The 26429-nt window shown below is 36.3% G+C and overlaps 1 protein-coding gene across 1 annotated transcript; it reads left to right on the top strand.

The window, feature by feature from the left end:
* The first annotated feature begins 19252 nt into the window (after nt 1-19252).
* Nucleotides 19253-24975, top strand: LOC110704688 (protein THYLAKOID FORMATION1, chloroplastic-like). Its single transcript, XM_021882506.1, has 6 exons — nt 19253-19647; nt 21219-21225; nt 22123-22389; nt 23495-23711; nt 24391-24506; nt 24620-24975. The coding sequence occupies exons 1-6, from the start codon at nt 19437-19439 to the stop codon at nt 24681-24683; spliced, it is 882 nt and encodes a 293-aa protein (XP_021738198.1). The 5' UTR covers nt 19253-19436; the 3' UTR covers nt 24684-24975.
* The last annotated feature ends 1454 nt before the right edge of the window (nt 24976-26429 follow it).

Genomic DNA, 26429 nt, shown 5'->3' with positions numbered 1-26429 from the left:
ATCTAACCAATATTAGGCCAAATTTAAGCGACCTCTACATATACATCATCTACAATAATACTGAATTGATATACTTGTAAATTACAAACATGTCTCTCACAATTCACAATAAATAATACACTACAACTAAAAAAAAGCTAATTAGTTAAATGATACAATGGTCAACCTTTAAATTTTGAGGATTTTATCTGTGTCTGTTTCACAAATTTGATTGTTCCGTCTCTCTGTATGAATTTTCAAGTACACGAAAAATCAGAGCTGACTAGAAACTTACTAGTAGTCATGCACCAGCTCGATCAACTAGCCTGTTGAGCTCGGTTTGACATTTCACATCCTGAAAATGAGAATTTACAACTTAAAGTAATGAACTATTTGAAAGATCGGCAGTGACTATAATATTGATAAGATAATCCTTGATGATTTTTTAAAGAGTTATATATTTTCAAGAGAATTTTTACAGAAAGCCTATTACATTATATTGCCCATAAGAAAGCCTATAACATGTTGTCCTTTAAGAAATGTAAGTAATGTTAGAGCCATGGTGGTACTTTCACATTTTTACTGATTTAATTTTATGATAAGTATTCAGCAAGGCTTAATAGCTATAAGAGTTCAGATTCAGATTTCTCAACTATTATCTAATGTAAACTGAATTTTTTAAATAAAAAAACATCATCAAGATGAATTAGCAAATTTTTAAAAAATAACAAGATATAGAAGCTAACATACATATGAGCAATGAAAGCATTTTTGTAGGAAACCAATGAGATTTTATCGAAGCAATGATAATACCATGTAGATGTCAAACCAGCAAGTGCGCTTAACAGGATACATGACTCACAAGCCTAAAAGGATAGGACTATGTAGTACAACAACTCTTAGTCGAGGTAAACGAGAAGTAAGATCCAAAGTGGGATCACTACCAACAGATTGACCATAAAGAATAATATCTTCCTACTTAGCACCATAGTTCTCTTTAAGACACTTATAAGCAGCTTCAATGTCCGCATATGTGTTGCTCTCGGTGGGCTGTAAATACATAAGTGTAAGTGGCTACTCTTGGGATACTTGACTGTTTTTTATCTTATATATATATAGGGGAGGGATCCGGTAAGAACCCCTTCTTATATAAGAATACTAAAATATGTAAGAACTATTCTAATCCGTAGGATTAGATTAGATCGGAAGGTCGAGAACAGGGGCATGCAAAGTAATGGCATTGATGTAATTACAGCAAACTACAACCAAAGTATATAAACCCTCATCATTTACTTTCCCTCTCCTCAAACATACCCCAATTCAAACTTCCTTTAAACTCTCTCTCCTAATATTATAAGATTTTTTCTCTAAAAACCACCATAATTGCTCCAAGTCGAACACAATTTCAACCAATTTCTTGCGATTATCGCCTTAATATCAGCTAACGTTGTTCATAAACTTGCAAAAAACAAGTTAAACCGCACAATTTAAGTTGATATTTCACAAAAGAAACCCTAGATTTTCGCAACAACAAATCGAAGTGAAATATGAAAGAAACGAAGCGACGAACAAGAGAATCTTACTGAAATTGGTTACGAATTGGAAAGGTAACTAATAATCAGAAAATTTCAAAAAAGTTAAGGTTTTTTTTTTGCTATTTTTGGTTGATATATATTGAATTTGCAGCAACAAGCAAGGTGAAAAAGAAGATAATCCTCAAATGTTTTAAATTAATGCACCTACTGATCTACTACTACAAATTCCTAAGAATTTTCTTCAATTTGGCTTTACGTTCTTAATTTGTGTTCTATTTTTTTTATTATTATTATGCTTGTTATGTTCTCAATGTATAATCTGAATCATGTATAGTAAATTTAAATATGTCAATTATGTGAAATTATGATCTAAAGGTGTATTATGTTCGTTCTAGAAGTATGTGTATTATGTTATAGATTACATTTAATTAATATGGCTGTTACCTGTTATGTTCTAAAATTATAATCTAAAGTATATATAATATGTTTAGATATGACAGTTTATGCTTTTTTTGATCTAAAATTATGTTCTGAAGTATATATATTACGGTCTAAAAATGTGTATTATTATGGTCTAAAAATATGTGTGTTTTGTTCTACAATTAAAGTTTATCTATTACTCTTTGTTCTATAATTATGTTTTAAAATTTTGTTTTTGAAGTATGCCTATTATGTTCACATCTGTAAATTTATACTTCTTATGCTCTAACATTGTGTTCTAAAGTGTTTATATATGTTATGAAAGTATGTTCTAATGAAATTATACCTATGATATCTATTATGTTCTAAATTGTAATCTTCATATGTCCTCATTATTATTTTACTCGTAGCAAAAGCATGTTCTAAAGTTTAATTTATGCATAAAATTTTAGAATATACCATAGAAAACTTTAGAACATATGCATAAAATTTTTAGAACACTGCAAAAAATTTTAGAACATATGTAGAAAATTATAACATGCATAAGACTTTAGAACTTATAAAAAAAATTTAGAACATATGTAGTATATTTTTAGAACATATGCAGAAAAGTTTAGAACATATGCAGAATATTTATAATTGAACATATGCATAATTTTTATATATTTAGAACATAGGAAAAAAAAATTTGAGAACATATATTTAGAACACTAGAAAAAAAAAATTAAAAACATAAGTAAAAATTTTAAACATAGACAAAAAAAATGTGTAGAATACAGGAAAAAAAATTGATCATACATGTATTAAGAACATAGGGAAAAAATTTAGAACATAAGAAAAAAAATTTAGAACATAGCAGGGTTATTGTAATGGCTTAATTAAATTTCAAGTTGGATTACACTTTATTACTAAGTATGCCAAAAACCTATTAGCTCAAGTGATAGAGCATTATGCAAATGCATAGAGGATGTAGGTTCGATTCCTACATAGGTTATCTCTAAAATAACTTTAAAAACTTCAAATGTAAACCATATCATAATAATTCAAAACTCACAAGTTTTTTTTAAAAAATGTAAATCAAATTAGTAAGTAATACAGTATGAGTTATAAAAATTGGTTTGAAAATTTATTATAAAATATAATAATTTAGAATGTTTTATTTACGATTTTGAACATATGAATAAAAATTTAGAACATTCGATTTAAAATTTAGTACATATGGGCAAAAATTTAGAAAATAGATAGTAGTATTCCTACCTAAAAAGTGTTCTTTCATAGAGGAGGTGTTCTTATAAGATCCTTCCTTGGGGAGGGATCCGGTAAGAACATGAGAACACTTTCTTATGCGAAAAAACTCTGTGTTCTAATTTTTTTTTTCTTATGTTCTAAATTTTTTTCGCTTATGTTCTTAATTTTTCCTTATGTTTGAAATTTTTTCCTAAGTTCTAAATTTATTTTTCCTATGTTCAAAAGTTTTTTCTGCTCATGTTCTAAACTTTTACGTATGCTTAATAAAAATTTTCTTATGTTTTAGATTTTCTTTATGTGTTCCAAACCTAGGGTCTAAATATTTTTCTTATGTTCTAACTTTTTTTTCCCTATATTCTAAAATTTTTCAACCTATCATCAAAATTTTTTTTAGTTTATGTTATAAATTTATTTTCTTAAGTTAAAAAGTTTTTTTTTCTTTTTTTTTTTGCTTATGATACAAATTTTTACCAATGTTCTAAATTTTTTTTTCCTATGTTCTAAATTTTTTCAACTCATGTTAATAAAACTATAAAAAAATTAAACTTAAGAAAATCCTACATAGGTTATCTTTAGAAGAAAAATAAAATAAAAAAAAACTTGGAAAATAAACCTAATTATTTCTCCTGATACCTAATTTAGAACATAATCTTATAATTTAGAACATAGGAAATAATTTTAGAACATGTGGAAAAAAAAAAATAGAACATGGGCTCTAAACATAGATTTAGAACTTTGGAAAAATTTTAAACATAGGATAAAAGTTTAGAACACAGGAAAAAAAATTTAGAACATAGGTAAACAAAATTTAGATCATAGGTAAAAAAATATTAGAACATAGATGACAAGGGAAAGTTTGATTGAAAATGTTCATCAAATTTTTAGAAATATTAATCATCCTAAATACACTCCTTATTAAAATGATCAATATACTAAAATATGGTACTTGATCATTTAGATTATAATAGAGACCTTGATTAATATTTTGTAGATTCTCATATTTCTCATTGTTAACGGATAGTTAACATTGGTTTAAATAGAATGGTTGCCTCCAAATGTAAAATCCAAGAAATAATTAAAATTTTTCTCGGATTTATCATTCGTTATTCTCTCTCTCTTTTTTTTTTGTTAAGCGAATAATTTTTTTTGTAGTTTCTCCTTTTGTATCATACTCGTTTATTTAGAAGGATTTATTGAATTTTTTGCTCCCTCTTTTTTTTTAATTATTTTGTAAGGCAATTATCCCAAGTAAGGTTCTCAATATCTATTTAAACCATAGAAAAGTTAAATAAATTATACTCTTAAATCAAGTTTAATTAATTACAACTAAAAGATGATGACCATGAAAATAGGCACGTTTAGTAATAGGAATATTGAAGACGTCCTATTAGGAGATGCGAACTTCTAATGACGAACCGTTTAAGAGATAATGTCATTAGTTCGATTAAAATGTACGTAAACAAATCATCATAATCTTTTTCTTCTTGCGCTAAGGTGGAGAGTGCAATTTGAGAGTTGCATCTGCCACATACAATTTTATTTATTTTTTTTTTCTTTTGAAAAACAAAATAAGAGAACAATGAAAAACATGTTATTGGAATTTTTTGTATATAAAAAAAGAAAACACAATGAAAGTAAAAGCAACTAGGTTAGACAACATTGTTAGCAAAAGACATATTATTAACACCTACTTAACGATTACCTTGTAGCGGTATTATCGTTCTCTCTGTAAAACATTGCTCATAATGAGTCAAAATCAACATTGAACAGTGGGCGCACGTAAAAACCAGAGTTGCAGGGAAGAGTCACGTTCAACTTCAGAACTTGCGCTCGGAGGGGGCGCACAACTTTGATAGTTGCGCGCGCCACCTGGCAGGTTCGACATTCTGAATCTGTTTTTTTTTTTAATCGAAATGCAGTTTTTTGTTTTTCGAAATGTTAATTTTTCTCTTTTAAAGCCTTTAAAGCATACAATATCATTCTAAGGTCAATGGTCAAGGCTTGGGCATCCAAAGGTAGCATATCTTAAGAATGATGCGCAAATCAATCATTCAACGTGTTGATCCATGGCATGGTTCTCCCAACATTTTGTTGGCAATATGGGTGGGATGATTGTTATTCATTTCGAGATAGAAGCCTGGTGTTGGCGACCCCTAGACAATAAGACAATCCCCAATGTTTAAAGTGGCTATGATTATGCATGATGCAATGTTGCTTATTTGGTTTTTAGTTTTCTGAAAAAGGTAGATATTATGCGTTCGAGTCTCCCTCTCTAACTAGAGATTATCCAAGTTAGCCTTTCACTACAGCTCGTAGGTAATCTAAGTGGGAAACCTTGAATCATAACCAAAAGCTAATCCTGTAACCTCTAAGTCCCCAGTGGAGTCGTCACTTTCAGGAGGGTTGCCCGTCCTTGGGAATCTCACTTCCTCTATGCCCATGGCCCTTTAAAAGCCTAGGACTTTACAAATTTTAGGGTGTGTTAGGATTTTAATTCCTTACTGTTATGGGAGACCTTGAATAAGAATTGAGTCCGTCATTATTTTTTTTATAAGTAACCAATAGAGAGTCGCCAATGAGTTTTAGGAAAATTGATAATCCTCGTTCATACCTTTTTCCAAAGTAGTGTTCAAGAGATAATTAGCATGAATAATAAGTTTACCCATGCCCAAATCAGTTTACTAAACCAAAAATGAGTTCGAGAGCGAGGGTACTTGAAAAACGTTCACTTTGAGAATCGCAATCCTAGCCCTAGTACGACCTCTACTAGCTCTTCCATTTTCACAATTTTTTTACCAAATAATATATGTAACGCGATTCCTAAAATAATTAGTTAGTTGATTTTATATGCAAACATTAATCACAAAAGTTCTACATTGCAACGAATGTTGTTATTCTTTTTTAATTACATTTGTGAAAGGAACAAGAAATAAAACAAGATTCGCCTTGACTTTAGTGATAAAAGAACAATGAATTATTCCAATTCTAGTCTTTGATTAACGAAAGAATACTACGTGAATTAATTAATTAGAGTTTATTTAAAGTGATCAACAACACTAATTAATTGATTAAATTTATATAGACAAGAAAAGAAAAAATTGATTTAACTAAGTGCTCAAGAAACTAACTATTCTTCTTTGTTTGCTTAATCTTTGTTTATGAGTTTATGGATTTTCCTTCTTCTTTCATACCTCCAAGGAATTTAATGGAATGATTAGGGTTGAAGAGTAGTTGGGAATAAAGGGGAAAATTAGTATGATAGTAATAGAATTTTAGAGATTAGGGTTTTTTAGAATTGTAGGGCTGAATTTTTGAATTTTTTGTCGTCTTTAGGGCTTACAAAGACCCCTATTTATAGACTTAGGAATCTAGGTTTAGGGTCATAGAGCCGCAGCGTCAGGAGGTGCGCTCAACTCTCAAAGTCGCGCTGGAGTGGCGAGCGCAACTCTGAGACTTGCACGTGTCTGATGCGCGCAACTGTGGAAGTTGCGCGCGGTGTAGTTTGCCTTATACAAAAACACGTTTTAAACTTCCATTACTTTTGATTACAAAGTCATATTAAACCAAATAAGATATCATTGGAAATATCAGAATTTCTACTTTTTAATGTCGTTGGAATTAATTTAAAATATGTTATGGATCATAAGATATGGCCGTTTGAGTGCAAGGGTGTCGGTTTTTGGGCCCAGTTTAGTATTTTGATAATAACTTCTTCGTTTTAACTTGAAATTCGGCTTATATTATACTATTGGAAAGCTCTTTAAAAGGGCTATCCAGATGCTCAAACCTTGAATGGATATTAGGTGGTTAATTTTTCTAATTGGTTTGGTTTTCAATAATGTAAGATTAATTTGATCCAATCACTACATTTGACGCATTTAAGTTCATTATTAATCAAGATTAAACATGTATGATCACGTTTTAGGCATAATTAATAATCGGAATGGGATCTAAGATTGTTTAGTCTCAAATACAGGTTCTAACTTACTTCATAATGCATTTCAGAGTCCATAAACACTTCAACTTTGATCTAGCATGAAGAACGAGTTTTTGTTACATCATCGCACTTCTCGTCGGGACAGGAGACCAAAAGTAGGTTTCTACAGTTAGCCGCCACTTTGTTTGAGTCTAGAATAGACAAAGATCAAAGTATTCAAGGAAATAAATTCGAGACTCATTCTGCGAAGTTCTTTAAAATAAAGAATCTTTCAGTAGTGTTGATGAGAATGTCAAAACTATTCTCGGTTCGCTAAATGTTCAAGACACGTAGCTACTAAGATAAAATTAATTTTGAACTTAGCGTGCTAATGAATCTAGGATGACTCTTTGCAAGTATAGAACGCTTTTAAAAGTAAAGGTAATCCTGGGTGATGTCCTGTTATGAATAGGTATCAAGTTTAAATTAGATTAAAAGAGGATGATACCCTCTCAATATGGCATTATTGGCGGTCTAAAGTCCCTCGATCTGTCATTGAAACTTTAGTCCATGATTTTAACAAAAAGAAAAGATGATAAATAGGGGGTGTTTCGGCATCCGTAGCCTAACACTTGAATAAAAGATTGACATACGCTGTCAAAACAAATATTCGATGTCCACAAGATAGAAATACATGTCTCGGGATTGGAGGCACATATCGAAATCCAGTGAAGGTTTTAAAAACTTCGCGAGAAAGCCTGTCTAGGCGCGAATTCAACGAGCTAAAACTTTTTGTTTGGAAGACTTAAACAAAACCGGAAAATGGTCATTTTGACTGACCAACATCTGCATGCAACTTTGAGGGTTGCACAAGAGTGTCGCGCGCAATATTAGAAGTTGCGCGCAGTTATCTCGCACAACTTTGCCAGTTGCGCACAGAACTTAAATAACAAACAATTCTGGAAGAAACACGATCCGCGGCTCGTGCTCTTCTTTGTCATTCACCATTTTCAATCTCTTTCTCCAGAGTTCCATTTTCGCTATCGTTTGAAGCTAAGGAAAGTAAATCTTGCTCCATTTTTGTTCTGCCAAACATGAATTTGGTCAATTAAATGGGGAAAATCGAAAGAACTCTTATTTTTGAATTTGGGGTATTCAATTCGACTTGTCTTCATGGATTTGTTCCATGTTGTTGTGACATGTTTAAGGAATATCTAGCAACAAATTTCTTGTGAAATAGTAAAGTATCGAGTCCTATATGAGCATATACAAGCATATATGAATTTTTCTTCATTTGAGTTTGAATTCGTGCTTAAACTTATCTCTTTTTTGCTCACATGGACTATACTTTTTAATTTTAATGTAAATTGAAGTGTTAGTACAACAATCATGCATCAAAATTAGGATTGAAATTTTGAAGTTGATAATGGCATGAAACTGTTCTTGCGACTCTTCTTTATTTTTGCCATGCTTAAGTTGCAAAATTGGTTTTATCAATGATAACAATAATTGATAATAATAATTAGAAAAAAATCATGGCAATAATCCGACCTTTAGCCCATTCTTTTTTAATAATCCGACCTTTCGATTATTATTTAATAATCCGACCTTTGGGGGTCTTTAATTTTTATTGGTCCCAACCGGTCATGTAACCTGTTATAACAGGTTACATGACACGTGGCGGCCTCTGATTGGTAAAAAAAATTAAATAAAAAACAAAAAACAAAAACAAAAAAAAAAAAAAAAAACAGAAAAACAGAAAAAAAAAATAAAAAATAAAACAGCCAGCCCCTTGCCGCCGGTACCTGCTCCGGCAGACGCGCCGGCGGCCGCCAGCCTACCTTCCCTTCACTCTCCCTTTGTTCTTGCCCTACCATCACCAGCAGCACCGAACCATCCCCGCATCTCCTTCACTCACAACCCTGCTCCCTCACTGCCACCACAACAGCCACAATCAGCACCACCTCATACCACCCAGCAAACAATCACAGCAGCTCACTTCGCTGCTCTCACACGCACCACCAGGAAGCAATTAAAGCCACCGATGCATCGTCACTTCACCGCGACCACTGCACCCCTTCCTCTTCTCCTTTGCTTAATTCCCTTTCCTGTCAAACTTGGCTTCACCGAAACCACCCCCCTCGCCACTATCACCACCATCTCTTACCTCCAATACTATTGTAGACTCACAAATAGCCCACAAACCGCCGATAACAACCAACTCAACCACACGCCACCAACCACCAAATCGACAGCCACCAATTCGAACAAAAATATCGCCCGAAATTCGCAACACAGCCCACTAATCCATTATAAATTGAAGGAGTGCGGTGGGAGGGTGGGTCGCGTCACCGGCGTAGGGGAGGGGGGAAATCGGCGCAGGGAGAGGGGGCAAACCGGCACAGGGGGGTGGTGGTTCTGGGGTTTGGGGTTGGGTGGTGGTGGGCTATGGCTGTATTATTAGGTTTTTTAACTTTGTTTTTTTTTTTTTACCAATTATGTAATGACACGTGTACTTTAAACCAAAAAAATAATTTTACCCTTTCTTCAACCGGTTTTTGGTCAAATGGGACCAATAAAAATTAAAGACCCCCAAAGGTCGGATTATTAAAAAAGAATGGGCTAAAGGTCGGATTATTCCCATGAATTTTTCCTAATAATTATTTATTTATAAAACTATGATTTCAAGATTTGCATAAAAGTAGTTAGTTTAGGAAATTCTTGAAGACATCATCAAACTAGTATAGTTTGGCAATATTTCATGCTTTGGAGCCAGCATTTTTTTTTAATATTTTTTTCACATATTTGTCAGTACGCGCAACTTTGAAGGTTGTGCTGGTATGCCAAACGCAAGTTTCACAGTTGTTCGTGGAAGGCGTGCGCGGCTCTTTCAATTACGCGCGACACCTGCTGTTGTAAAATTCGCAATTCTATCGTCTGTTTTTTTATTTGTTTTTTTTTAGATTTAGCTCATGGAGCGCTTGCGAATTGTTGATTAGCCACAAAACCTTGAGGCTAATGGAGTGAGATTGTTTCCTAGTCATCGCATCCTTTACAAACATAAGAATGAAGAAGAATGAACGACTTTTTTCTATCACAGGGTTCCCTATATACGCTTTGTGATTCCTTGGTAGAACATAAGTAGTACGGTTGGGAGTAGTCTTAATTGTCCTTAAATTTGCCTCTTGGGTCTTTCTAGTACTATATTTATATTTCCTTATAGGGTTATGAGACAATATGGGATAAAAAAAACTAATCCCTCACAAGATTGTGATGCTCCCATGGATGTAAATTTTAAGGCTGAGAGGATTCCCTGTTGGATTAAGTATTGAACTAGTCTTCCTAAGTGCGTAGTGCAAAATCCCACTGCGAGTACGATCTTATCTTCCTATTACAAAGCTTGGATGAACGCGGCCAACAAGCGAGAGTTAAACAAGGATCGTCAACAAAACCAAGCCGCCTTTGCTCGCAATCCTCCTAAGTCCAAGTGAAATCGGCCACCACTACTCCTACTAATAGCCAAAAAAAAGGAGTGAGGAGATAGTTAGACTTTTTCACATCTCCTAAGGCTCGTCCAAGAGAAACTAAGAGGAAGGTTGCTCCTAAACTTGCGCAACAAGGCATAAAAATCAAAGAACCATCCTCGAATCCTCGGAAAAAGGTTCCTTTAAATCCCAAAGAAAAGGGGAAAAGAGTAGAAAAGTCCCCTATTCCTAAGTTAAAAAACAATATGTGGGTTTTGAAGAAAAAGGAGAAGGTGAAACTTCTAAGGCTGTTGAGAATACTACTATGGACACTACTCCTCCCTCAATCTTAACGATCGAGGATATAGTGAAACCTTAGGGGGTTACACAATATTAATAAATTTGTTTCGAATAAAAAGAAGCTCTTATTTAATTTGTTGTTTCAATTGAACGAATCAAAGATTGCGTACGTATTCGTATTACGAAATGAGGTCTCGCGTAGTTCTTGTTCAACAACAAATTTTTGTTTTTTTAATCCTACTTGTAGGAGTAAATGAAAAATTAATTAAACCTTGTTTAATAATTCAAATCAAATTTTAATTTTTGTTTTCCGAATATATATGATAATTAATACTCCTTCGTTTTATCACTAGTAGTCATAATCGATTTCTTTCAAGCGTAAAATTAAGGTTCGCTGTTCCTCATCAAGTGGCGCGTGCAACAATAGAAGTCGCTCACGCCAGCTGTGCGCAACTAATTTAGTTGCGCACGGCAGATTAGCGCAACCTTGTGAGTTGCGCGCGACACCTGTGCTGCGAGTATTTTTTTTTTGGAACAAAGTTTAAAAAGAGTGAAAAAATTTTAACTTTTGATTTTTTCTTTTTCGATTTTTTTTTATATCTTATCTCCCCCCCCCCCAATGTGTGACGAATTTTTTCGTGGAGTTGTAAAAAAATTCGAACACTTGTGACCAATATGGTCAAAGTTCTAATGTTTGTAATGGTCCAAGTGGTCAAGGTGAGGTCCAAATTCAAGGCAATGCAAAGGAATTGTTTCTGTCCAAATCATTCCTTAATCCTTTGCACGGTTTTGGTCCGAAAGTTTTTTCAAGGGGTTGCACTTCACTTAGTGTAATTAACCTTGTAGAAAGTATCTAGCAAGTGACGGTTTTCCAAGCTCCAAATACACGTTTAATGGGCGTCGGTTACAAGCTGAATTGGAGGCGGTTTGGGCGTGTTTCATGCTAGCCGTTTGTAAGTTACTTGGGCTGATTAAAGTGGCGTGATTCATGGCACTTGTTGGGCGTAAATTATGGAGTTTGTTGGCTGAACATTGCACCTCATTATTTGGGGGTTATGAAGAATAAAGAGGCGTGAATCAAGGCATTAAAATGGGAGTTACAAAAGCTTGAAGAGTGGCTGTTTTGGGCGTGTGTTTATGGCTATTGGAGATGCTCTTTGGATGCTATTTTGGCTGGTCATTTTCCCTTGTTTCAAGCCTAGTCTTTAGGTCTTTTAATTAGTTTAATTATGTTTTGTAATGGGGTTAAGTAGGACGTGTATTAACCACTCATTCCCTTAGTAAATTTCCTTTTGGTTATTTCTTTTTGTTAATTAAAGTAGGCAAGTGAAAAGGTTGTATTGGTGCTATAAATAGCATACTTTGAATGAATGAAAACAATCCAAGATTATTTGCCTAAAACGTGTGTTTTGTTAATTGAAGTGACTTGAGTTTAGCTCACTTTGTTTTCCAAATTTGAGTATCCGAATTTGAAGAGTGTTAGTTTTGGTGAGAGTTCCCAAGATTAAGACTTATAGTTTATGATTTGGTGAGAGTTCCCTCATCTAGACTATCCCAAGCAAACGAGTGAGAGTTCCTCTTTGCTATATCCTTAGCTTAGGGTGAGAGTTCCCCTAACTAAACTAACCACTTGATAATTGAATCTTAAAATCTTTTGAATCTTTTAACTTACCATTGTTGTAACAAGGTTTCTCTTCTTGTTTACACATCAACTTGAATGCTTCATTTTGGTTTTTGATCTTCCCCTCCCCCCCCCCCCCAAGTGTAATGAATATTATTGTGGAGTTTGGTAAAATTTAAAACACTTAAGTGAGAGTTTTATTTTTAATTTTTGGTCTACTCCCCCAAGTGTTATGAATTTTACCGTGCAATTTGGTACAATTTATAACTCTTATAATCTTCAATATGAATGATATGTAATTTGATTATAATGTTTGAATGAACGGGTTTATCCGGAATTCATTGTGGACCAAAAGTACCCTAAAGTACCCTAAACGTGATATATGATTATAACACTTCTAAACATGTCGCTAGATGATATGGGATCCCCAACAACGGGCTACCCTCCTCATAGTGGCAACTCCACTAGGGAACTAGAGGTTACAAGATTAGCTTTAAGTTATGGTTCAAGGTTTCCAATTTAGGTTGCCTATGAGTTGTAACGAAGGCTAACTTGGATAATCTCTAGTTAAAGAGCGAGACTTGAACGCATAATATCTTCCTTTTTAACAAAAGTAAAACCAAATAAGCAACATTGCATCATGCATAATCATAGCACACTTTAACCATTGGAGATTGGCTCATAGACTAGGGGTCGCCAACACTAGGCTTCTATCCCAAAATCAATATCAATCATCCCACCAATATCGCCAACAAAATGTTGGGAGAATCATGACATGGGTTAACACGTTGAGTGATTGATTCATGCATCGTTCTTAAGATATGGTACCTTAGGACACCCAAGCATTGACCATAGAATGGCATTGTATGCTTTAACGGTTCCTTTTATGTGCTTATGTGACTACATGAATACGTGCTTATATGCTTCATGTCTAACCTAATTAATTCCAGCTTGTTACCTAGAGATATTAAAAAAAAAAAAAAAAAATTTGTGGTTCGCCAAAAAAAAAAAAAAAAAAAAAAGAAAGAAAAAAACAATTTTGATAAAAAAAATCTTTTCGACTGAAAAAAAAAATGAAACAAAAAATCAGAATGTTGAACCTGCTAGGTGGCGCGCGCAACTGTCAAAGTTGCGTGCTTGGAATGTAGACAATATGAAGATGTACTACTTCTAAGACTTGTAAATGTTTTGTAAATAAAAGCCTATGAATGAAAAATTGCTTTTTGTTTTCAATGATTATATATGCTTTATTAGATATGTCTTCTAATGGGAACACCGCCTGTGCAATGTGCAAACGGCCAAATCTAAACCAACCGTTTGCTCCAACATGAGTACGACATCCGGCGACGCCCATCTGGATAATTTCGTTGTAGAGAGCATCTCTCATTTGGGTGGCACATTGCTCTATAAACTAAACACAAACGACAAAGACTGACTAGCCCAATAGGGGCTAGTTCATAGTCATTTGACCTGAATAATCTAAAATAGAACCTAGACGGCGTAAGAAAACCGCATGTCCTATTTGACACCACCCAGTATCCGGCCGTTATTCCAACTTAGATTAAAAGCTTATAAAAAATTTGTAACTCGAGAAATTCCCCTAATGGGGCAAAAATACGCTTGAGTATATTCATGGATAATCAATTCTAGTTTCACTGATGACCCAAACGGTGAACGTCTGGGTGTTCAAGATAGTACCACTTGAATCTTAGACGGTTGTGTACTTGGCTTGGGGAAATCATTGTAGTGATTGATTGACTAAGAAACCTCTCATACTCCTTAAAGTATCAAAATTTCCTCGGTCAATCAATCTATTTTGAAACCAATTACACAGCTGCCAAGGGGCAAAAGACTAGCCAGCCTGTTAGCTGCCGCATGCAAGTAACAAGAGGCAAAATCGAAGCGTATTCATAGCAAAAGTGAAAAAACGGCAAGAATTGAAAATTTTAACAAAACCGACTCAGTAGGTCATTTCATAAATAAAACCCGACCAAAAGGTCGGGAGAGTGATTATCAAACCGGATCTACGTCCAGGAAATTGAAAAAGATTACCAAAAAAATACAACAGAAATACTCGGCACGCAAGCGGAAATGCAGACGGCCAAAGGCCAAATAGAAATAAAGAAAGCTAATTTTGCTGAGACGGGGCCCTCGCCGCATCCATCTCAGGCGGAGGTAGAGTAGAGTTCACCGGTGCATCCTCTACCTGTTGCTCTTTCTCCTCTCCCTCCCCTGCAACCTGAGCTAACTCCTCACTGCCTGAGGCCTCCTTGTTTGCCCATTCTTCAAACGGTTCAAGATCCGGCTTCCCTTCAGCCCTTGCAGAAAGAACAAGATCTGGGTACTAGTAGGCCAAAGCCCAGACGCTATAATCAGCACCATGATGCACAAGGTTCCATGCCATCCTCATCTGGTCCTCATAGTTTTGTTCATTCTCCTTAATAAGGCAACTTTGCTCAGCCTCCAGAGTTACCCTGAAGTTGGCCTAGAAAGCAGCCATCTCATGCTTCAGACGGTTGACGTCTGCTCGGAGGGTGGTGTTTTCCTTGTCGACGCCCTCCAGAGCTTTGAGGTCCGCTTGGGCGTTCTTGAGCGCCGCCTCAAAATTAGTGGCTTTCAGGTTAGCCTCATCAAGAGCAGCCGTTAGACGCCTGATGGATTCCCCCTGCGTCATTAGCTCAGCTTTAGTCTCCAGATCATTTATGGTATTCTGATACTAGGTAACGTCAGCGGACTCATTCGCCCGTTTATTGGCCCTCCTTACCTCTTCCTACTTGCGAGCATACGACTTCTTCAACCCATCAACTCTCAGCATCGCTTGTATAAATGCGAACGATGTGTTAGAAACACAACTGACATTATACTAAAAGAATCTGAATTACTATACCTCAGACAGCAGGGTGAGGATGCGTTCGACATTAAATGACTAAATCCCAAGGATGGCCTCCTTATCCTCCTTGGGTATAGACCTTGGCATGGTCTTGGAGAATTGTTGTACATCCGGCCACCGGGGGGATTGATCTGCAGCATAAGGTAGATTTGGTGTGAAAGCTACATAGGCGCCACCAACAGACTGCGGGCTGCCTGAGGAACCCTCCGACTGTAGCTGAGAAGGTGACTTAACCCGCATGGGCCAACCAAGCTCAAAGGGGGATTCGAAGGGGTCATCCGTACCTTGGGGATGTTGCTAAAGGCTTAGATCACCCACAGCCACTACAGAATCGCTTGCAGCTTTGGGTGGCTCGCCACCCTTCGGCACCTCAAAGGCACCCGGCTTGTTGGAGAGGTCTATCCCAAGACCAAGATTCCTGATACTCTTCCCGCTGATGGTCAGACGACCCTTCCCAAGCGAAAAATCAGGAGCCGTCTGAGTAGAAGATACCTTCTGGTCTTAGACGAGCTTGTGACCTCGTTATCTAACTTCCGTTTGATCAGCTTGGTAAGGGATCTAGGAGGCCCCTTGTCTCCATCCTAGACAGGAAAATGCAAACAATAAGTATACAGGCGGTCATAGCCGTCTCTATACGTAAAGATAAAGAAGACTAGTGCAGGCGGTTTCATACTTGACCCTTGGCCGCCAGCTGGGCCTTCTTTTTCTTTGCATTCTCTTTTCTTATTTAAGCTGCAGAGCGGCAGGCGTCTTGCCTTCAGCAAGCATGCTTCTGCCAGTTTCTGCAAAAAGAACCATCTATCAGATCATCAAACAAACAAGAGTTCACAAGTTAGAAACAATAGAGACGACATAAAACTGTCGAATATCTATTCTACGTATGTCTATTGAACATGGTGCTCAGACCGCAGGTGGACAAGAACGCCTTGTCCATCAGCCACTCATGTTTAGGTACTTAGTTTTTGGGTACGCTTATTAACTCGTCGGTTGCTAGGGGCATGGTAGTCACCCCAAAGAACTCCGGCTCTATGATTGCCTCCCAGTCGGCGTCTGGAACCTTGGGCTTGGCACACTTATGGACCAACAGATCCGGCTTCTTATTGTAGCAGCGATACTCAAAGTTTTCTCGCCGTTTGGGGCAGATACAAGATAAAACCTGTTCCTCCAATCAGTTCACTTAGACGGTTTGTCTAAGGTCATGAGATATTCCGGATGGGTTGTCAATGTGTACCAAGCCCTCCATCAGCCTGGGTTACGGCTCAGGTAATGCAAATGAGAAAAAGCCTTCCAGCTGGGATAGAGGTTCAGCATCTCACAGGCGGCAATGTAGCCCAGAATGTTGACCTAAGAGTTTGGGGTCAACTGCCACACGCCAAGGTCGTATCCTCGAAGGATTACCTTTATTGCATCATGGAGGGGGAAGCGAAGACCGGCTAGGAACGCTGCCTCATAACAGCCAAAGTACTTATTAGCGTTTAGCTGGTTATTTTTCTAAGCAATGGTGCCAAGCTCAGACGGAAACCGTATGGCATAGCCCTCTCCAAGAGGACGCTTCTTCTTGAAGTTCTCCAAACCTTGTTCCATGTTAGCCCTATCCCTAGCGGAAACATGGATCCGGAAAGGGTCCGTCTCTTTATTCCACTTCTTTCGCTCTTCTTCCTCACTGTCCTCAAGCAGGGATAATGAGCCACTACTCTCCTCAGTGCCAGACCCAGAGGCGGTCTCTCCACCGTCTCTCTCTGAGCTGGATACAGAGCCAGTCTCTTCACCGTCTCTCTGTTCGGACTCGGCTTCATCAGATTTCTCCAGGGTACTATCACAAGGAGTGCTAGGTGCACCTGGAGGAGACTCTCTTTCCTCGCCAACCGGTTCCACCTCATTAGGCGGAACACCATCTATACCTTCCTTTCTATAGTCTGGATCAGGTGCCGTCCACATTAGCCTAGGCATTGCGTCTTGCACAGACACAGAGATGGTCGGATTTGGGGAGTTACAAGGGTGGTCCAAACAACCTGAGGCGGCACCTTTTGTCCTAGACTCAGCCGTACCAGGAGACCGGTTGACTGCTGACCTAGGCTGTGCAGTGTGTGCTAATGGTGAATCCATCTGATTCAATGTTATATACGCAAACGGTAGAAGAGTAAGGGGAATAGAGACAGTACCTTAAGTGTTTTTCTGGAAAGAGTCAAGCGTTGACAGGCTGTAACAAGCGGGCAAGAAATGAGGCAGTTGTTTGAGAAATACACAGGCGGTTGTCTAAGAAATACACAGGTAGTTGTCTGATTATCTCTCTAGAACGTTTGACTTTCTCTCTCTATAATTTTTTGAAAATGTCAAAAATGAGGGGTGGGGGGTAAAATTCCATTTATAGAGGGGTAAATTCAGGGGCATCCCTGTAGTTTCCCCAGAAGGTAAACAATTAAAAGCTATTCACTAATGCCTAAGTGACAAGTGTCACAAGCGTCACGTGGCACGCCACGTCACCCCTGTGAGGGGAAAATGTTTTGGGTAAAAATACCCAGGTCACGTGGCCCAATCAGAGGGTGACACGTGTCACCTTAGGAGAGGTTCAAAATGAACCAATCCTCAGCTGACACGTGGCACTCCCAATCAGCTGGGAAAAAGACACCCTTCAGAGCCCAATTCCTGAGGAAAGCCGCAAAACGGCGCAGCCCCCCAAATCTAGGTTAGAATGACCTAGGTATGGGCACATTTACCAACGACCCTAGGGAGATTTCTCCCATATTGGGGAGACGTTCATTTATTACAACACAATTAATTCTCTCACATAAAAGAAAACACCTGATCTCGGGATTCGAGAAGATCTACTTTTACTTTTCGCACTTTTAACCTTACTTCGACCGGTTCTAACTTGATCGTCGGAGGCGGAACTCCTACCAACAGGAGCTTCCGTTGTTTTGCAGGTACAACCGACATGGAAATCAGTCTTGGTGACGTAACTCTCCCTCAGGACAAAAAACCCCGAAACAATATGTGGTCCCATCACCTTATTATTGTACTAAGTTACCATTATGCCCCTATTATATACCAACTAGTGTGTGACCCAGGCTTCGCTCCGGGTGATACTTTGAATAATTACATTTATATATATATTAGACTCTTTAAAAGTCTTGTTAACTTATATATTGTGGGTAAATTACAATACAATGACAAAAATAACTTATTTTGGATTTATTTTGTTTTTATTCTACATTCTAATACTTGTATTTATATAAATGTGAATTAATTGAACATGATTTATTTCTAGCTAAGATGGTCATACATGTTGTTTTCATTCAATGAGGTTTTGGGTTTGAATTTCTTTGTATGCATTTTTAATTTAGATCATAACATTGAATGATGATGTGGCATGATGTTAAAAGGTCGTTGAATGATGATGTGGTGTAATACTTGTATGAGAAAGGAATCACGCGACACATACACAAATTTAGAAACGCCTTTTAATACTTCCTTTTTTTTTTTACTTGACCTGTTTCTTTTATCACGCTTGTCAATGCAAAAATTTAACGACTAATAACTTTAATTCTCCATAAAAAAAATTATAAAGTTATATATTATGATAGTACTTATTGAGATAAATTCAAAAAGATCCAACTTGAATATGTTTTTCCTTACATATTATTCACAAAAGACGGTCAAAGAAGGGATGATGAATAGTGTAAAAGTCAAAGCGAGTCAAGTTAAAAAAAAAAAACGGAGGAAGTATATTCGGAGTAGTATAGATATGTACGTAACTTTCCTCCCTTTAAAAAAATTGCCTCATCATCAAGAAACAGAAACCACGTGGCAAGTTCCTAATGGCTAATTAGAAGGATGACAAATATTTGATTTGATAAAGTCGGATAAAATCAACTTGTTCAATTTTCAGCCTCTCTTCTCTCGTCTTTTACATCTAACACCAAAAAATATACAAACAAAAGCTCTCACTACCTCTTCATCAATGGCGATAATCTCTGCTTAAATTCAATCCCAAAATAATTTTCAAATCTCTCTCATCGTCAACTCAATACTCTGTAATTATTGAGCTTGGTTTGGGTCTTCAATGGCGGCTGTAACATCGTTGTCTTTCTCGGCATTATCTCAGTCATTCGAGAGAAAATTGAGCGTTACTTCGACTCGAACTTTTGCAACTAATTTCGAATTAATTCGTCTGCGCTCTAATTCATCTTCCGATCTTTCTGCTGCTGTTAGAGCTTCGAATTCTTCTTCTGGTTTTGCTGTTCAGTGCATGTCATCTACCTCTGCTATTACTGGTATTGAATTATGCAAAGATTTTTCTATTTTTTCTTGATTGAAGTTCAATTGAATGCTCTTTTAGCGTGGTGAAGTGTGAATTGATGGTTAAGTTGTATTTTAGTGTTGTTGAATTTGATGAATTTGGTGAATTTTTTGTCATAATTTGTGCTGACATTAGTATGGTAAGCCTATTTTGTTGGGGGATTTTGTATAAACTTCCTAAGTCGTTTAATAATATAACTATTAGACTTTTGCAATTATTTGTTTGACCACAATATTTATTTATTAATTTATTTTTATTATTGTAGTTTAAAAATTAATAATTTATGAAATGTGGTTGAATTGGTCTCATTTTGTATTTTACAAACATTAGCATTTCATAATTAAAGTTGTGCATTGGCATGCACAAAACTTCAATTGTTGCGATTATTAGAACAATGAAGCAAGAAGTTTTTATAGTATATAGGGAGCCACTTTTGCTAGGGGCTTTGATGCGAGGTAGACTGATTATCACTCCTAAGGGCATTCTTGGAATGGGTGTAGTGTATTAGCGGTAATATAATTCAAACTAATGAAAATGAAGATTAATTTAGGAAGTTGTGAGGAAAAATGAGGTAGTGATAGCGTGATTGCAAGGAAATTGAGATAGTGATGATGAGGAAGAGAGAAAGCTATTAACCTCGTCCTAGTATAGTGGTGGGCAACTAACACTAACACGTTTTCTTGAACACCACAGCATCCTCTTACGCATCTTTTTCATATTTACTTTCATTTTTTTTGGTTAAAACTAAGGCTTTAACCCAATCATTTATACTGGCCTTAATCCAAGGGCATGAACTAAGATTTTATCCTGATTGTTTGTATTGGCCTTAATCCAAGCATGAACCAAGACTTTAACCTAATCGTTTGTTGCTTATCTATGTTAAAGATGAGAGGTGCTGATAAGAATTGGACTTGGTAGAAGTTGAACAACCAATTTAAATATAATTTGAAGGATAATGGGAAAATGGGGACCAAAGATTGTTGGTTGGTAAAGCGATATATGGTGGTTAGGATTTAGGTAAGATAATGTGAATTATGAATTTCTGTTTTTTAGTTTAGAGAGTAAATGAACCAAATGACAGTCCCTGGCAAGTGTGACTTTGACTCTTTTGGTTAAAAAACTAGGAAAAGAATATATGTGAACAATTGCTTTGAACTCTACTAGAGTTGGAAGCTTGGAACGAATCATGTTGTTATGTGGCAATGTATGCTTTTCAGCAGTAGTGAGTTCTGGATAAATTATGCCTGTGTTGTCTAAGTTTCCCTCCTCTGCCTCATCTTTGTATCAATTCTATTTCACATTTGTTTCAAGTATAATGTCCGATTTTTGAATAGTCACTAATTCCTAAATTTTATGTCTTTTAACTATTGTCACATTGTCAATGAGTAATTATGAGATAAGAGAAAACAAAAGAGTATTTGATGATTTAATATAATTGATGAACAATCACTCCTAATATATTGTGGAAAGACAAATTCCATTTCAGAGTATGGCTTTTTAGTCGACACTGTCTACTGAATTTATTTACTGAGTTTGTTCGTATAGAGAGAACGTATATTAAGAGTATAACTGTATAAGTGTTAGCATCTATAAGAATGGGAAAAGCTAATGGACTGTTCCATGTTTAAAGTCTGATGTAGCTTAGCCCTAGTGTTAGGACCAACCTTCAATGACTTGTATTTCCCTTATTTAATGCTTTTTAGGTTTTCTTAAGATTTTCAATGCTTTATATTCAATCATGATGTTTTTGTCAATCTAGTGTGTATTTGCAAGATAAAGCTCTTTAGGTAGTGAATTGTGTGATTATCAATGGATGTGAAATCAAAGATGGCTACCTTGTGTTGCCTTGCTTTGGTACTTGTCTTGTGTTTTAGTCCAATATAGATGTTGTATCACCACTTGTTTTAAAACATTATAAACTCACTAGAATCCTAAACATTATTTTTATTAGGTAGTTTCTCACAAAAAATGGCTTTTAACAGATAGATTATGACAAAAAATCCTTTTGTCATCAACCCTTGTTCTCAAAAGGAATGAATGTGCCTTCTATAATCAAACACTTGGGTCACTAGATGCACACAAGCCTCTTTACATACCAAGCATGCACCTTTGCTGACAGGCAAGCATGCATTGCACAATCGGTGTTTAGACACTCCTAGCATGATGTTTCTTTCCTCACTTCATAACAAGTAGAAAGTATGCCATGTATGCTTTTATGAGGCTGGTAAGAGATTGAATAATTGGTTTTTTAGTTAGCATTGCTATTTTATGGTCACTTTACTTTATTTGGTGGTTGTATCATATTGGTAGTTTGTTTAGTCACTGTAAAGGTAAATAAGTTTTAACTCATCTTTCCTTCCTTTTACACGCTTGTCAGGGAGAATGAGAGAAGGACATTTTTTTTTTAATCATTTAGTTTAATAATATTTTTAATTGTATATACTTTCAGAAACTCCCCAGTATCCGAGACGAAGTTAAATTTTCTCAAGGCCTACAAACGGCCTATTCCTAGTATCTACAACAATGTGCTACAAGAGTTGATTGTCCAGCAACACTTGATGAGATACAAAAGGACATACAGATATGATCCTGTGTTTGCCCTTGGTTTTGTTACTGTCTATGATCAGCTGATGGAGGGGTATCCCAGTGATGAAGATCGAAGTGCCATCTTTGAAGCTTACATAAAGGCACTAAATGAGGATCCCGAGCAGTACAGGTTCGTGTTGGTTGCAATTACTTGTCATGTTCTTGGATTATAAGGTCAAAATTTGAAATTTGGAAGTGATGTTGACTCCCACTAGCAAAAAGCATGTCCCCCTACTTGAGGTTTTAGGTGATAAGAATTAAAATTTCCATGTTGATCACTTGCATAAGCTCATAATTTGAACGAGTCATGGAGTTGTATTTTCAGCACATGTTACTGTTTATGTTATAACAAGGGTAGATTATAAGACATTTACGTTCAAAATCTTTTACATTTATTTTCGATCTTTTGTTTTAGGTAATTCCTTTCTATGATTATATCTGTGACCCCGGTGTAGCTTTCCTACATGTTTTACATTTAAGTATCCTGTCGCAAGTCTATGTATTTCTGGCTTTCCCATATTATCCTTATATGTTCATTTTTCAAGTCACTCAAGTAGATCTTTTCCTGTTTATCCATTCACATGTCTAGGTATTTTTGGAAACTTACATCTTTTTCTATGTTTTCATGGGGCAGTTAAGGTAGTATACTCACCGTTGGTATTAACAGGGCTTTTTTATCTTTATTCCCATTCCCCAAAGTTCTTTGCTCTTTTCTTTTAAGTAATTTCCATTGAATTCTTTCTTCTTGTGCTTTAATTCGATTTGTGCAGAAAAGTTACCATCTGAGCTTTAGTTTGCCCATCCTATGGGACGCACTTTCCTAACTTTTACCCCACTTTCTTCTTTGCCTTTGTATGTGGAGCTACAGTTAGAGGGGGATATTATTGTAAAATGGCTAGACATAAGGCTCAGTACATTGTAGATTTGTAGACTCTGTGTCAAGCTGTGTTTTTGTCAGTACCGCTTTCCACAAGGGCTGAAATATTGCATGACCTGTTTTGAGTATATATGAGTATATATATATATATATATATATATATATATATATATATATATATATATATATATATATATATATATATTCCTGTGTTGAGTTCAAGGTCCAGAAATTTTTTCTTGTTTTATGACTTGTGAATGCTATACATACGTTTAACTGTAATTCAGATAGTAATGGTCCAATTTCAAACATTTGAATTGTGGTTCAAATAGTGACAGTTCAACCTTCTATCCATTAGAAAAGATGCACAGAAATTGGAGGAGTGGGGTTGTACCCAAACATCTGCTTCACTGGTTGATTTCTCATCAAGAGAAGGTGAAATAGAGGACATCTTAAAGGATATTGCTGCAAGAGCTGGTGGAAATGGGAGTTTTAGTTACAGTCGTTTCTTTGCAGTTGGCTTGTTTCGTCTCCTTGAACTAGCTAATGCGTCTGAACCCACCGTCCTAGAGAAGGTCAGTTTACAAACTTCTTTTTTTGTTATTTTGTTTTGGTTTGAATGTACAAAATTGGTTCTTAGTTCTCATTTTAGACTTTTTTTTTTGGTACTTGCCTATTAATATTCTGGGACTGTGATTATCTGATACTCTTTTAAGTTTCTTGTTTTTGCTTTTTTGTTTTGTTTTGTATATATTTTTTTTATTGACAACTGCTTGAAGTTTTTTGTTGTGTTTCATTGTCTCTCTGAATAAATGATGGTTCTAACCATATCATACTACTGAGTTTTATTTTGGCCTACTGTGATTTGCTTGAAAATCTTATTTCCAATTTCTGGTTGCCACTGAAATTCCTAATATAACTCAATTTAAATCCTGAAATCTATTAGTCTCATTTGGTGATATTACATAATCTATTGAAGTTTTTTGAAGAATTACTGGCTGATGAACCTTCTTGAAAGGAACACATGTTAATCATGATTCATGTGCAAGTGTATTGGTTCATGCTGTTGCATCTATAATAGGGACTGTCAGACTGTGTGATGTTATCTTGTTGATATTCGCAAAACCCCTTAAAGCATGCTTGTATACTTATTTACTCTCAATTATTTTCTCTGCATGGTTACTTGAGAATTTAATGTAAACCAAATGCCAAATTCCAATCATTCATAGTTTTATTTGACTCATTGCATAACAGCTCTGCTCAGCCTTGAATGTAAATAAGAAAAATGTGGATCGGGATCTTGATGTATATCGCAACCTCCTATCAAAGCTTGTACAAGCGAAAGAGCTGTTAAAGGAATATGTGGAAAGGTAAGAGTCTCAAAAACAATGGCATTCTCTTATTCAAGCCTGAAATTTCTTACAGAAACAAGAGAATCATTTGGATTGATTTGAATGGTTATGTTTTCTTGTAATTCTTGCAGAGAGAAGAAGAAAAGAGGAGAGAGAGCAGAAGTACAGCAAGCTAACGAGGCAATGACAAAGTGATTGGGAGCATACTTAAAGCGTTACCATTGCTGTCAATTTGTACTAATATCATTATTTGCACCTTTAGTGGCCATATTTTTGTTTCCAAGTGACTTAGTAGAGAGCTCGAGAGTTATACATGTCTATATTATCCCCTGCTCTTGTTTAGATACAGTTATATGAGGTTGCTTGTAAGTGTAATTACATACATGTATTTTTATTTCAACTACAGAGAAAAAAAAATACATGTATATTATTTCAACTGCACCGAAAAAAAATTCATTTCCGATTTGCTGAATTCATATCCAGGCAACTATATGTCACGTAATTATGTACAACTTGAATGTGTGTTGTACTCCGTCTCATTAGATTGTAAATTTTTCCAATCGAAGGAATAATCGGAGCTAAATGTGAATTGACCTAAGAAAATGATTCACTCAATTTGGTATTGAGTCAAAGAGAGGTATCTATAATAGAATTGACCCGACTTAAGGTTAACACAATGTTGTTAGGCGTAGATTTGCCTATGAGACTTGCGTGTTCGTGTCTGGCATGATATAGGAGGTACATTGAAATGTGGATGATTTATGGGAATGGGTTAATGAAGATGTAAATTGGGAACTTGCTAATTAATCTTTCTAAAAAATACTCATGAATTTTGCCCTTCTATAATTTCCTCGTTTGTTCTTGTGGACAAATTTTCCGTTGATTAATAAATTTAAGCTGGAGTTAATGCTTAGCAATTAATGTACACGTGTGTTTAATAATTTCTGAATAATGTTTCCCAGGGGGACATCTCCCTTTTATAGGGTCTCGTAATGTGTGCCAGTCCTAGGTTTACGGGAAACCTAGGTTTGACTGGGCTTCCTTGAAGTATGGGCCTTGGAAGGCTGCTTGTCCAAGTTGGCAATCTGTGTGCCACGTGTCATACCCTGATTGGTCCACTTTAGGCTCTTCACTGGGTGACACGTGGCGGATTCTGGTTGGTCCACGTGGAGGGTCATGGCTAGTCCATATGGAGGACACGTGGCAGAACCGGATTGGTCCATGTGGCGGGGTAAAAATCCCCTAATCATTTGCCCCTCACAGGGGTGACGTGGCTTGCCACATGGCGCCTGTGACAGGTGTCACATGTTGATTGGTCAACGGTTTTTACCCCTTTTTTTTTTTGAAGTGTCCCTTGGAATTACCCCCCCTATATATAAGGAATGTCCCAATCAGTTTTTGGACATTCCTAGAAAATTCAAACAGAACTCTTGACTTGAGAACTTGACTTGAGAACAACTGCCGCTTGCTACCAGACCGCCTGCTCTTACAGCCGTCGAAGATTTTTCAAGCACCTTCAGCTTTACAGACTAAAGGTAACCACCTGTTTTTCTTTCGTGCTTTCTCTTTGTTTCTTTTTCTTTTTAAAAATGGTATCCCAAAAGCACACGGCACGACCTAGGTTAGTGATCAGCCGGTCACCGGGGACGGCTGAATCTAGAACTAGGAGTGCCAACTACCCCTTGCTGGACCACACTTTGCGAACTTCCCCAAGTCCGACTGTTTATGTGTCTGTGCAGGACACCATGGCAAGAATCAAACAAACAACCAGGGTGGTGAACTCGGACGACTCCTCCTTTAGGGCGCCTGTTAGTGAGCTGTCGGACAGGCCGCCTAGAACCCCAAGTACCCAAGTGATTCTATTTTAAATGAATCACGGGATGAACTTCAAAATGAGGACTCGGGCTCTGTTGGACAGGCCCTCCATGCGGACGCTAGGTC

This window comes from Chenopodium quinoa, unplaced genomic scaffold (assembly GCF_001683475.1).
Source record: "Chenopodium quinoa cultivar QQ74 unplaced genomic scaffold, ASM168347v1, whole genome shotgun sequence".
Taxonomy (NCBI): Eukaryota; Viridiplantae; Streptophyta; class Magnoliopsida; order Caryophyllales; family Amaranthaceae; genus Chenopodium; species Chenopodium quinoa.
Note: the sequence above shows the minus strand (reverse complement) of the source record. Positions and strands in the feature narration are given on the sequence as shown.